The sequence below is a fragment of the Bacillus rossius genome, chromosome 1, assembly GCF_032445375.1.
Source record: "Bacillus rossius redtenbacheri isolate Brsri chromosome 1, Brsri_v3, whole genome shotgun sequence".
Classification (NCBI taxonomy): Eukaryota; Metazoa; Arthropoda; class Insecta; order Phasmatodea; family Bacillidae; genus Bacillus; species Bacillus rossius.
In genome coordinates this window covers 18,533,994-18,547,599 of record NC_086330.1, presented here as the reverse complement: position 1 = coordinate 18,547,599, position 13,606 = coordinate 18,533,994, and the positions used below count along the sequence as shown (strand labels likewise).

The following is a 13,606-nucleotide window of genomic DNA, read 5'->3' as shown; positions in this document are numbered from 1 at the left end:
TTAGTACATATTCTTTGTAAGTACACACATAAATCATAGTAACAGCGCAAAATATTTGTCAGAGTAAATTTAATTCTAAGAAGGAACTGTAAAAAAGTGTAGTTTGTAATTTATTCTGACAAACCCCCATTTAATTTACATTAGTTTACGAAAGTGGTGTTATATGTATGCACGATGGTCCAGTGTTAAGATGCTTTAATAATAACTTAAAGGTTGTGATATAATATATGATAATTCACTCTGATTGATAGACGTATTTACTTTGAAAAACTGATGATCAGACGTTTGAACTCATTACTGGGTTTCGTGAGCACAGGTAAAGCCACAGTTATATCAGCTATAACGTCACTAAGCTTGCCAAGGCATGATTATTCCTCAGTGGTTTACCATTGTCATCCGAGGGATAAAGGTAAAAGAGACATCACAAACACCCAGTTCTGAACCAAGGGATAAGGTTTGACCAATCCCCTTCGTGGCCGGGAATCGAACCCGGACCCCTAGACTCACCAGCCCGACACCTAGTCACTAGACCAATTTGGCGGTCACTTGAACAACTAAAAGTGATAAAATTAATACTCCCTCGAAAGTATACATTGTTAATTAACAGCTAGAAGCTACAAAAATGAAATAATTTAAGATGTAGTACAAATTAACATGTGAATTGTGAATGTAAATTTACTCAACATTGTAGTACAATTAATTGACGGTTGTGATAATAATACACATGCATGCATGCGTAAATGTATAAAGCAGAGTGTAAAAATGCACCAACAGCTATGTATAGAAACTGACAATACTTAGCGGTTTCAATTACCTCTAGTATATAACCCAACAATCCCTTAAATACTCGGGCAAATACCACCTGCTCATTGGCTACTGACTTGCGAGACATGTCAACTGGGATGCTTGCGATTCGACACTTTATTGGCTGAAGGTTTTTAGTTGGCTCGTAGCTCTTCAGATAAATTTTGAGCCAATCACAGAAGCAGTACACAGTTACAAGTGTTTGGATTCTACCATAGCGCGAAATAAGTCCGCATATTTTTCCTGACTCTAACTTCGACATATTCACCAAACCATAGGAATCATACGTGTACACTTTTGATAGCATTTTTACTCGAATACAAGCGTAAAAATGCAGCACACGTAGGTGTATAACTACTCTAACTTTGGTAGAGACTCAGCTGCCACACACATTTGGTATAAAATTATTTTCTTTTACACTGCAGGGATCTTCGTAAAACTACATACGTCTTCATGAAATTTACGAGTAGGTACATTTACTTACAGTGTACATGAATTCACAAGAATCATCTGGGAGTGTCAACAGAACCTTCAAAGACTGACTAAGTCAACGCGCATGACTACCCTGCATACGGCGGAACAGAGAATTCAGAAGTACGAAGTCGGCGACGTTCTCTACGAAGATACAGTTATCTAGAATTACGAAGAATATTTGTTTGTATGAGGCAATTTTCTTCTTCGAAAAGTCTGTAAATGTACTTTATTTTCTTGCAGTTTACACACACTCATTGTCACACATACACACAACTACAAACTGACATTGGTAGATGATATCATTATAACGTCGAGTACTCACGTGCCCAAAGTTAAGATTCCCTTTACTTACAAATATTTTATGCAATATCCCTCAAAGGTTGCATCGTAGGAAAATAAAACGCTTTAAACGATAAGTATTGAAATATATTTACTAATAAAAGATGTACCTAGTAATACTTTGAATTTCCAGCCATATTTATTTAGTTTCCAAATCTCCAAACAACATACAGTGCCAGTATACTGCATCTCCGTTTTAAATCCCAGATACGTCACTTTTATGCGCCACTTAACATGGGACATATCCCAATTTTTGTTTCTAATATGCCACTTGCTATTTTAAAGGGTTTCTTGTAAATATCTCGTAGTGACAAGTGACGCCAAAAATCTCACGTAAATACCATTTGAATATTATACAGCCAAACTGACAGTGAATTTCAAAACACTCGTGAATATGGACCTCTTTTAATATCTCGTACTTGTATCTTGAGGTTACACAGTATGCAGACACGCATAAAAAAACACACCTACACACACTCCGAAAAATAACGTAGTCGTGGAGCTGTGGATGCATTTTACAGGTGTGTGAGAAATTTGGTATGGAAGAGGAAGGTGCCGTTAAAATGCAAAAAAAAAAAAAAAAATGTTTGTACAGAACCTATTATGTGCCGATAATCACTAATTGAACAGACACTTGGGCTGTAGACAAGGTTGAAAATGATGGAGTCCAAGTACTCAGGAAGAAGACCCCAAGGAAGACCAAGAAGTAGGTGGGAAAAGCAGATATTTAAAGGAGTGCAGGAGAGAGTAGAGAACTGGAATAGAGTTAAGGATGAGGAATGGTGGAGTGACAGAGAAAAATGGAGGAAATTTAATTTGCTGACCCAGCCACAGGATGGAAGCAGTTGATGATGATGATGATTATTATTATGTAAGTGTACGTACCATGCAACCCCAACCCCCTTTATACCTCGTGCCTGTGTATTTCAGGGATGTTGTCGCTGGCTAAGCTTAACCGATCTGTTCGCAGGCCTTGGAGGACGTTCACTTGCAGCAGAGACCTATTCTCCAGGACACCCTGTACTACATGGATAAGATATTCACTGTGATATTCTTCCTGGAAATGTTGATCAAGTGGCTGGCCCTTGGCTTCAAGAAGTACTTCACTAACGCGTGGTGCTGGCTCGACTTCGTCATCGTCATGGTAGGTAACGTGTTTCGAATAATTTTAAACTAAGCGTGAGTTAGTTATTATTTAATGAGGAAACATAATTGCCAAGCTTATTTATGTTCAATGATAAGGCTGCAAAAATGTATATTTTCATTGAATACAACATAAACAGAATTTGCTTAAGCTATTCAAATACAATATAACATTAGGTTTCAATAAAATGATTGATTAATTTAAAAAAGCCTACATACTGTATAAAATATTTAAAAAAAAAATTAAATGTTTTTCATATGAATAGTTTTAAAAGTTTAGTAACGTTTTTAATTTAAAATCACAATTAAAATTGAATATGGTAAATTTTCTAAAGACACGAAAAAAAATGTAAGGTCTAAAAATTATAAATGAATAAAGAAAATAATATTTAAATTAGTACCTACGTAAATACTTGTTACCGTTAGAGAAGTTCAACCAATGTTTTAGTTCTTCAATTTGTTACATTTCCTGTAATACACATTTTAATGGCATCATACATTTTCTAGACAGCGTGAGTATATAAGTATATATACATACACATTTATGAAAAAAAGATTTCCAGGTAGTTTTACTATTTTAGAAAATTCAAAGGGTTAAATGCCAAATGTATTATACTTAAAACAATTTGTAGCTAATTACTATTAATAAATTAATTATAATAGGAAAAAGTTGTTTTAGTTACAGGTGCTAAGAGGGTAACATTTTTTTCCATCAAATAAAAATATATTCCAAAAATATTTAAACTAATGTCGAAAAAATATAAAAGGCATGATAATTTTAAAATAACACATATTGAGGATTAAAAAACGCCCTACAATTATATTTCCAGTTATGAACAAATGTTCAATTGATTACATATGGATGGGTACATTATGTAATTTATTTTCAATTCATAACATTCTTTGAGCTTTGATACATCACTTTTGTAATATACTAATTTTAATGCTAAATACAAAGATATAAATATGATACATAAAAAAAACAGATAAATTTTGTTCAGATGGTAAATTAAAAATTAATGTAGGTTTAGGAACATTATATTATATAAAATTTAAGAATATTAAAGAGAAACAATTTTTTTTAAAGTTTCTGTTTTTTTTTTTTTTTTTTTTCGCGGACGTTTATAAAGTAATACAAGGTAATATTCCTTACCTGAGTTTACACAACTAAATAGAAGTAATAGAATATGAAAAAAATATACAGAAATACCTAATTTATTTTTAAACAGGTTTATCTGATTATATTTTGGACATTGCAATACTATTAATCCTAAATATAACTAATTATATAGATATAAAACGTAAACAAAGAATCAGACACTTTTGAAAAGGGTTATTTACTTGAAGAATTTTTTGTGTGTATTAATTAAGATGTTCAAGAACAGGAACTTTATTTATCAGTGTTAAAAGTTTACAAGCAAGTGCATACAAATTTGCAAAGAACAATAAATTATTTAAATTTGCGTTTTATGTGAATTTTTAAATTTAATATTTTATAACGGCACATTTTTAATTCTTCACTGGTGATTATATATTTAAGGAAAAACACTTATCGAATTGAAAGTTGAGGAAAAATACACACATTTATGTATTGTGTAACAGTAAAACATTTAAAATGGAAATTTAACGAAACATCCCGTAATTAACGTTAAGCAAATCGGTTAAGGCAAAACATGATTAAATTAAAACATTTGCAAATTCATTTAAGCTCAGTTTCTGATGAGTAGGTAGATAAATAATAATTTTCGACGAAGCCTAGCAAACAATAAATTTTTCTTTACTGATTTTTATGCAAAAAAAATCGCGTAATTGATGCTTGCAAACCTTGGTGTGCACTTGCTAACATAAATGTTTAGAGAAAGGTTGTGTGTAGAGAGAGAATGCTTGTTAACAATTTTAACAGGGACTTCTAATGCATCTCGGCGGCCTGAGCTAGTGCCTGGACCATCTTGTGGATTTCTGTTCTCCAAAAATCGCCTCAAATTAACTTACCCAGTAATGACCGTAGTGTGAAAAATAAATGAAAGAAATAAAGTCATCTGTGAATGAATTACAGTGTAAAGACACCAAAAAATTAGCACCAATTTAGAAGTCTTGAATGAGCGTAATGTATTCTGCACTGCTTCACGCATACTTAAAGTAGTGGCCGTGGGCTAGTAAATAAATACATTTTATGCCCTTTTTAAAATTATTCGTGTGCCAAAGGTAAATTATCACTGAAATGCAATATAGATTAAATAACGGACGCAATTACATAATTGCTAAAGGTGTTGTTTATACTTTTTTTCTTGTTCAGAAAATATACACAATTTTATACTCTCTGCTACTGTAGATACACTAAGATTATTTTTGAGACGGAGTTATTTCATTTCACGAAAACGCAACTGAAATTGTTGTATTTTTAAGGAAAATTGTGCTTTGAATCACTGAGCACATAAACACTAAAACACTAAATTTTTCCTCAGACCAACTCCAGCTGATGGCATTTATAGAGACGACCGTATAATGCAAGCTGGTGTTTGTTAATACGAGTAAGCATTCATCAGTATTAATGTGGTTAAAATTTACATAATTCCCGGAAATTCTCCACACTATGAGTATATACGCAACTTATTCTTTTGTTATTATTTAAATGAGAAAAAATGTTTTTTTTAAGTACAGTAAATAACTATAAATTCTGTTACAATTGAACCCCAAACGTTACGACATTAATTCTGCCCGTTTGATCAGCCAGACATGCCTCAGGCACAGCACTATATATATATAAAAAATTGATTTTACGTTTTACTAGGAAAATCCTTGGAAACGGAGTTTTCAACGATATCACTAGTAAAACTGCAAGACAGCTTTGTAAAATTTCAAAATTTACAAATCTCTGCCTTGCAATTTTACAAGTGATATCGTTAGTAACTGAGTTTCCAAGGATTATTCTTGTAAATGTACAAAAAACATTTTCACAGTGTAAGCTGGGTATCTCAGAAGGCGGAGAGATCCGAGTTCAGGACCGCTCTGATTGGTAACGAATGAAAAATGGAATTAATTAATTAATGACGTCTCTTCGGCTTCAGGGTCATTAGAGACGAAGAGTTTAGCAGTGTAAATTTTTATAAATGGAACAGAAATATTAGTGTAAAATTACAGACATTTGTAAATTTGTACATCTACATGAAAACAACTCTATGACTACAAGATTGTGTTCGCAGCAATACCGGTTTCGGATTCGTTCTTTGTGTTGTCCCATATACTCCAATGGTTAACTTTATTTGTAAACCGTTCCCTGAGTAGGTTTCCAGTATTAACTGCGCACATAATAACCATGATACAAGATAATTGATTATTATTCAATTATAGTAGGTATCCATGGTTTGAAACAATGATCCTTTAATGAAATTTCATTAAAAATATAATATCGTGTGCCAATTTTTGGAAGAAATACCCAGTATTAACTAGAAAAACATTCTTAATATATGCAATAATAACCGTAGCCATATTTTGTACAAATTTACAATATATCTGTTGTGGTATTACGATATATTCCTTGGCAACTGGTTTTCAAAGTAATCCTTTGTAAATGTACAGTTTTATTTTCCTGTGTGACAGAATGAGAATGTAGTGGTGATCAAATGAACGGACGCGGGGAAACGCGAGCACCCGAGAAAACCACCAACTCAGAGAAACGTCCGCCACGTTTCTCACTAACGAAAACAACTCGAGGTTTGACCCCGCCGGGTGTCGAACTCGAAACGCTTTGGCGGCGGGCGAATGATCCAACTGATGCACCACGTCAGAAAATTATGAGAAAAATTAAGGAGTTTTATCCCCAGTTATGTCGAAGGGAAATTTTTGTGACAGCGATAAAATTCGTGGTGGTTGTAGAATTGGATTCTATTAAATGCAAAACAAAATGTTTTTTTGAAGTGACAACGTCCAATAAATTGATGAACGCCGGCTGCACGCACGAAAAAGTGTCCCGTTACGCACATTGTCCCGTTGCGCCGTGTCCCGTTACGATAATTGTACGTTTGCGCCACATCTATCTCTCTTCCACTCTATTGGAACAACCATCGAATTGACTTTTTCGAGGCACATTAAACTTGAAACACGACCATTCGTTTCCTACTTTTCCTATCATCGTCCTATCCTTAACAGAATAACACAAATTGGAAGAAGTTAAATAGCAAACACGTATAAAAGATATAGTTAAAATAATCTCTTCGTTAAAGTAATAAACATATTTGAATAAATGAGTGCAAATAAAAGTAAATTAATCAATTACATTTCTAGATTTCATTTCACTCCTTTGTATCCATACAAAATAGTGATAATTCAATAAAAATGATTCAATTTTATTCATAAAAGTATGCAACCATTTCATCAATGTTTTGTTATGACGTTGTCACATTAAACTATCGTCCGTAAACCGACTTTACAGACAACCAATTTTTTTTAGCTCTAACTTCAAAGACGTATAACAGTCTTGGGAAGCGCTTACGACAGTAAGTCATTTTATGTTGTCAACTTATTTTGTCTTTATGAACCGTCAGCCGGAGTTAGTCGGTCGAATTGAAACTCATTCTGCATAACACTAACGCTCAAAATTTATAGGGATGTTACGAACAGCTATACAGCTAATAAATAAATTTACATACCCGCAGGATATAAAGCATAAATTGGCAACGAAAAAAAAGAAGAAAAAAAACGTTAGTGATTCTTTCAGTACCCGCTTGTGATGTGTAAACATCTAACTTCGTTAACGAGCAAATTCATTTGCTAACATGTTGCGAATAAACTTATAATACAATGCTCGTACAGTAAATTCAACGCAGAATTCTTTAAAATAAGGCAGATCTTGAGTAATATTAGAAAATAGTCTTTTCAACTACATTTCTTGAAGCTAATCACACCTACGCCGACTATAGAATCAGTCAATTTTTAGCGAGAAAGGTTCAACTATATAATTAAACGGCTCCGATAAAAAAAAAATCCCTTGAAAAAAATTAAACCTCGGCTTTGAACTTGATTTTCGACCAGGAATTTATTAAAATACTCTTTGCTTTTGTCTGAATGAACTTTGGTTCCCGCCTTCCGCCACATATGGTAGCACCGTGGTCACGTATTTCCGTTTCATTCACGGAATTACTCCCACCAAATGCCGTACACCGAGAGCAAATATGTTCACACATAAAAAAAAATTCAAAGCAGTCATGAGGACTGCTGACAGAAGTGAAAACTTAAAACTATAAACAAACAGTTGTTATTTTTGGATATACAAATTAATTGTTTGATTTTAAATTAAAACTCGTAAATCAAAACTGTTTACATTTATCGGGTTTTGACATCCATCGGCACTCTGAGCAGCAATTATATTTATTTTCATATGGTTTATTTATCATCAAGTCACATGGGCTGCCCAAGCCCAGTATTAAATATAAATACAACTACATTCACAGCTGGCCCAGCGCAATAAGCTATACTAATAGGAACAGATACAGTGTTATCGTTAACACGTCACGTGACCACGTCGATGACGACTTAAATGAATTTACTCCCTATCCAAACCTTCATATAGAGAGAAAAAAGTACTTGGTTTTTGACTTTCAAGTCGCGGACGCCACGCGAGGTGCGCGCGAAGCAGTGCAGAAAAAATGAAAAAAAAAAAAAAAAAGGGCAGGAGGTTGTGTTGTCGTGCTGTTTGCCCGTGTGCTCTTCGAGTGACTCGCCCGACGCCCTGTGTGTTGTTTTGTCCCGCCACCCCCACCTCTTCTCGCACTTGTAGCTGTCGTTGATAAACCTCGTGGCCACGTGGGCTGGCGCCGCAGATATCCCTGCGTTCCGCTCCATGCGCACCCTGCGAGCGCTCCGCCCCTTGCGCGCCGTGTCCCGCTGGGAGGGCATGAGAGTAAGTAGACTATACCTGGCACACACACACCTCTCCACACGTGTACACACACTCACGCGCGCGCCGCGAGCCGCCGTGTGAACTGCGTTCACGCAACCCGCAACCGTTCAAACACATCTCATTCAATCTGTTAAAAAAAGAAAAAAAATGGTAATTTGTTTCGGACGATGACTTCGAAATTAAAGATTTTAATTCTGAACCAAGTCAGTTGATGTGATAGCTTATAAGCAATTAGTACTTTTGAAATCATTTATATAACTGTAACTGAACGCACTTTGACCTATGGCAACAATTTACTAACGAATAACAGAGAAAAAATTACTATTACAAAATATTTGTGTATGAAACAAGGTTTTAAATGAGTTAGCATTTTAACACTCAGAAATACAATGCGATGCTATGCATGCAGTTAAAATATAAGGGAAATCTTAATAATGTGATGCATGAAATTTGGGACAGTTTGTTTATGGTAATGTAAGTAAAAAAAATCTGAAAATTTATTAAAAGAATATTTGTGCCAGTAAATATAAAAAAAATAAAATTGTTTCATTTTGTAAGTATTATTTTATTTAAAAGTTTATCAAGACTTTTTCATTGAATTCGACTTAGTATTAAGATATTAATTTCTCCAAAATTAAGCATTTAGAATTGGCGCGCAGAATATTTTTCTCTTTGAAATTAGGAAAGCCAGAATTATGCAAATTTTGGTGACCATGACAAATTTGCACAACTACTGTAGCTGAAATCAAACAAATAGTCTGTAGGTAGACAAGTAAACGACTCCACAACGCAAATTTTGCAAGTGTTTTGTGTCTGTATGTTCGAGATAATTTAAATTTCGTGCTATCAGTTAAAAAAAGTATCTAAAAAAATGTATTACATTAATCACGAACCTATCGATTTATAAATCAATTTGTTTAGTGTAAACTTTTCGATGTCGCTCATCGCAAATTTTCTGAGTTACGAAACTCGTATATTAAGTAAAAAAAATTGTTAAAAGATAATATTATTTCATAACATATTTGACTATTTAATATTTATGTTTTATTTTAGTTTTTTGTATTAGACATAGGTATATAATATTTTCTGAAACATGCAGATTTGGAATTTTTTGGTTTGTTGGATACTTAGGTATTTTTATCTCTACCCGATATCTATAAAATATCAATATATATTTTCCTATCAATTTAAGTACAGAATAAAGCCAAACTCTTGATTTTTCTCTGAGAAACAAATAGCATATAACTAGGAGTGGCACTCTAGAATAAATAAATAAATGACACCCTTGAATAAATTTTAAACGTGCGTTGCTTAAAACCTGACCTACTTGCTTCCTTGATCCTATTCCATACAGCTACTGGTTTGTTTTCGTTTCTCTGACTGCGCTTCGGCAGGGAGTGAGGAAGTTCCCCGCCGAGTCATGTTTATGGACACATTCACACACGCCACACATCACATCACGCCATAGCTTCCTTCGTTACTGTCTCTCGATCTCTCTCCCCTTTTTTCTTTCTCTCTCTGATGTCGCTGGTTGCCTATCTGTCTCTCTCTCTCCTCTTGGACTTCCAGGAAAAATGCTTTCCATGTTGTACTCAGTGGGTTTGTACGTATGTTCTGTGTGTGTTCATGTACTGTGTACTGTACGTATCACTCCATGTGTATCTATCTGTTTCAGGAATTGGTTCTTCTCGTTCTGCGAAATTTGTACTGTTGCAAAAAATATGTTGTACTTCTGTGTCCACACAGATTTATTGATTTGCAACTGGAAATTTGTTTTCAGCTGTTGCCGCTCAAAAACTTTTGAATTATTCAGTTTTAAAAATTTTGTTTTATACAATTTTTGAATTTTGAAAAATAAAAGCTAAGCTATTTTAATTAAAAAAAAATATATATTTTTAGAGCGGAATTTATTTGAAAACAATTTTCTGTGCCCTGTAAAGATTATCACGTGCAATGTGTACTGTATAGCTACTTTGTAAGTAGTCATTGTTGTGGTAACCATTGGAGTTGATATTTCTTTGCTATTTTTATGCGTTGCTAAATTATTCTCTCTCTTTTTTGTGCTCAAGTTTTTTTTTTGTGATGAAAAGGGAAATAGTACTTACATATCGTAACTAGTACGGAAACCCCTTTTATTTAACTACAGGTGTCGCTCATAAACTTCCTAGCGTCCTTAGTTGGCGCAGGAGGGATTCAGGCTTTCAAAACAATGCGGACTCTGAGAGCGTTAAGGCCTCTAAGGGCCATGTCTAGAATGCAGGGAATGAGGGTATGTACCCAGGCGTTTCGGCACACCTTGAAGGAGCGTGTATTACCTTAGTCTTTCTCGCAAGGATCAACCAATTTTGAATCCATAAGGTTGTTCATCAAAAAACAATAAAAATCAAAAATAGGAGTAAACATTTCAGCAAAGTGAATTTTTACATTATCTTATTATATAAATAAAAATAATTTTCAATGACAAGACAGGAAGTACTTAAAAGTCTATTAAAATGTACTGTACTCACTAACGTTGATGTTCATAACTTTTTCCTGACTAAAAAAAAAAAAAAAACAATGTTTGCGCACTCTTATGTTTACAGCCTTAAATAAAAGCTTTGAAATAATTATTTAACCTTATAAATATTTTTTTGAATGTACTCTAAAACAATCTTATTGGTTAAAATTTTTCTGGTCCTAGCTCCTTGTAAGGTTTGCTTGAAACTTTGGGAGTAGATTGCTTGATATAAATGCATATTTGAAATGGCCCAAAATTTTTACTTTCGTTTTTTTTTATAGAAATCCAAGCAACAGTTTTAGCATGTTATCCACAACAAATCAGACAACCTTAAGGTTCATAAAAAAAAATTAAAAATTATGTTTGATCTTATGCAATGCACAATGTAGTCTAGACGTAGAATAGTATATGTTTCATTTATATCTTCGTAATTTACGTCTCCATTGTATTTTGTAAACAAAAAGAGTTTATAACAAGTATCCGTAAGGTTTTGCTGTTCAATTTCTAGATCAAAGTGAAATGCGGCAAAGAGAATATTTATATAAATTTACTTTTTCAAAATTGAATATTCAATATTTTAACTCGGAAAAAATTTTTTTTTTCAGAAAGGAAAATATGAAATCCACTTTTGGATCGAATACCATATAATTTTATAAATTCATATTATAATAAGTAAATAACTGGTTAAACTTAAGTATTACATTGTTTTATTTTATTTTATTATTTTATTTCTATACATTCAGTTAATCTTTTCCCTTAGCGACTATTAAGACTATTTGAGCATTAAATAAAAATATTGTCTGTAATAAATAATTTTAAATATCAAATATATTGTATGAATAAATTTGATAATTCAAAGATAGTTTTATCTAAGAAAATGGTTAGTAAACACTGGGAAACTCAAAGTATAATATATGTACAAAATTAAACGGCCGATGTTACCCAAAATGCGGATGGATTGTAGTAAACTGTATGCTTATTTATTTTATTTTTATTTTACTCTGTGTTAACCTATAGTGTGATATATGTCAGTAGATTATAGTTGCTCTTTAACATCTTTCCTTTAATGTTATTGTTTAATTATTCCTAATTTACGCGTAGGCTAAAATTCTATTTTATTGTACAAGAACAGTATTTTAGCTTTTTTAGTAGTGGCTTGAAAAAGCATGGGTATTTTACAGCATGTGGATTCTAAGTCAATGTTTTGAATATATGATATATATACATTTGTATACCTGTATTTAGTTTATGTAGTAAGTAACTTAATTTTAGAATCCTACCTTTCTCACATAGTCGGTACATCGGATTATGCTAAACTCATACAGAATTTGATTGAAAGCTGAATAGTTAACATAATACGTTGGGTTTTGATTGTTATTAATAATTTCAACACTTACGCCATGTGGTAAAACAACAATGTTTTAATTTCCGAAGGTTTTATTTTACGACATTAGTAAGTAATGAAAACATTATAATTTAAAAAATTATAGTTTCTCTAACGTTAATTTAAATGTTTGATGATTTTCATGACCAACTGGATCCAAATACAAAAGCAGAAATTATTGAAAAAATACATTTAAAAATCGTAAATTAAGTTTACTTCACACAAACGTTTTTAGAATAGAGTCGCATTATGTTTTGCAGATACCGTGATATTAATTGTATGGAGGTGGTTGTTTGCGAATAAATATTTTATCTTGGCTTAATTTTTGAGGACGGCACAGGCTCGTAGAAATGTAGCTGAGAGATGAATAAAATGGGAATTAACTTGGAAATTAAGAAATTTTCCTGGAAAAGTATTCGGTTCTTTTCTTGTACACACAAAACCATGAAGATATACCAGGAGACAATAGCTTTCGTGAGCATGACCTCATAAGCCAGTTACTCCCGGAATGACATGTTTTTGGCGTGACATTAAACGTGTACGGGAAAGAAACCATGCTTCTATTGCGATGAACTTGAAAGCAAAAGCGTCTAAGACACGCTAGTTCTGACCGAAAAAAATTACTAAGGCCACGGATGTTTTGCAAAAACACCTGAACGCTCATTAGAAATGCCCGTGGCATTCAAGACTCACCAGAAGAGCAGCCGAAAAGCCAATTACTTATTTGAGAGGGCCATTCAGGTTGCGTTTGCTTTCTCACCGAATGGCCGCGATTCGTGTACTAATAGTAATCACCTCAACACATCACGAAATACAGAAGATGCTCTACAGTGTTTTAACTATCAGCTGCTGCAGTGATTGTCAATCACTTCATAAAACACCGAGAATGTGTTTTTTTAGGATTAACGTTACTTGTGTTGTAAAAGCGTGCTGCCTAGCTGATGTTTTTTTTAAACACTACTTGAAAAAATTGTTTGCTGTTTATCGTGCGTGGTTTGGCTTTTGGTATTCAAAACCAATTCAGAATTCTTCGTCAAGTACAATGTAAACTTTAATACTGATGTAC

At 33.2% G+C, this 13,606-nt stretch overlaps 1 protein-coding gene across 6 annotated transcripts in view; it reads left to right on the top strand.

The window, feature by feature from the left end:
- The window catches only part of LOC134532714 (sodium channel protein para), a 163,247-nt gene that overhangs the window by 117,599 nt on the left and 32,042 nt on the right, over positions 1–13,606 (top strand). For 4 of the 6 annotated variants that reach the window (XM_063369516.1, XM_063369525.1, XM_063369507.1 and 1 more), the window contains 2 exons: positions 2,588–2,761; positions 8,537–8,659. In XM_063369516.1, the coding sequence (XP_063225586.1) occupies positions 2,588–2,761; positions 8,537–8,659 (297 nt within the window). Of the gene's footprint in view, positions 1–2,587; positions 2,762–8,536; positions 8,660–10,805; positions 10,929–13,606 lie in introns of all 6 variants that reach the window. The other 2 variants (XM_063369498.1, XM_063369534.1) reach the window with 2 other exon arrangements.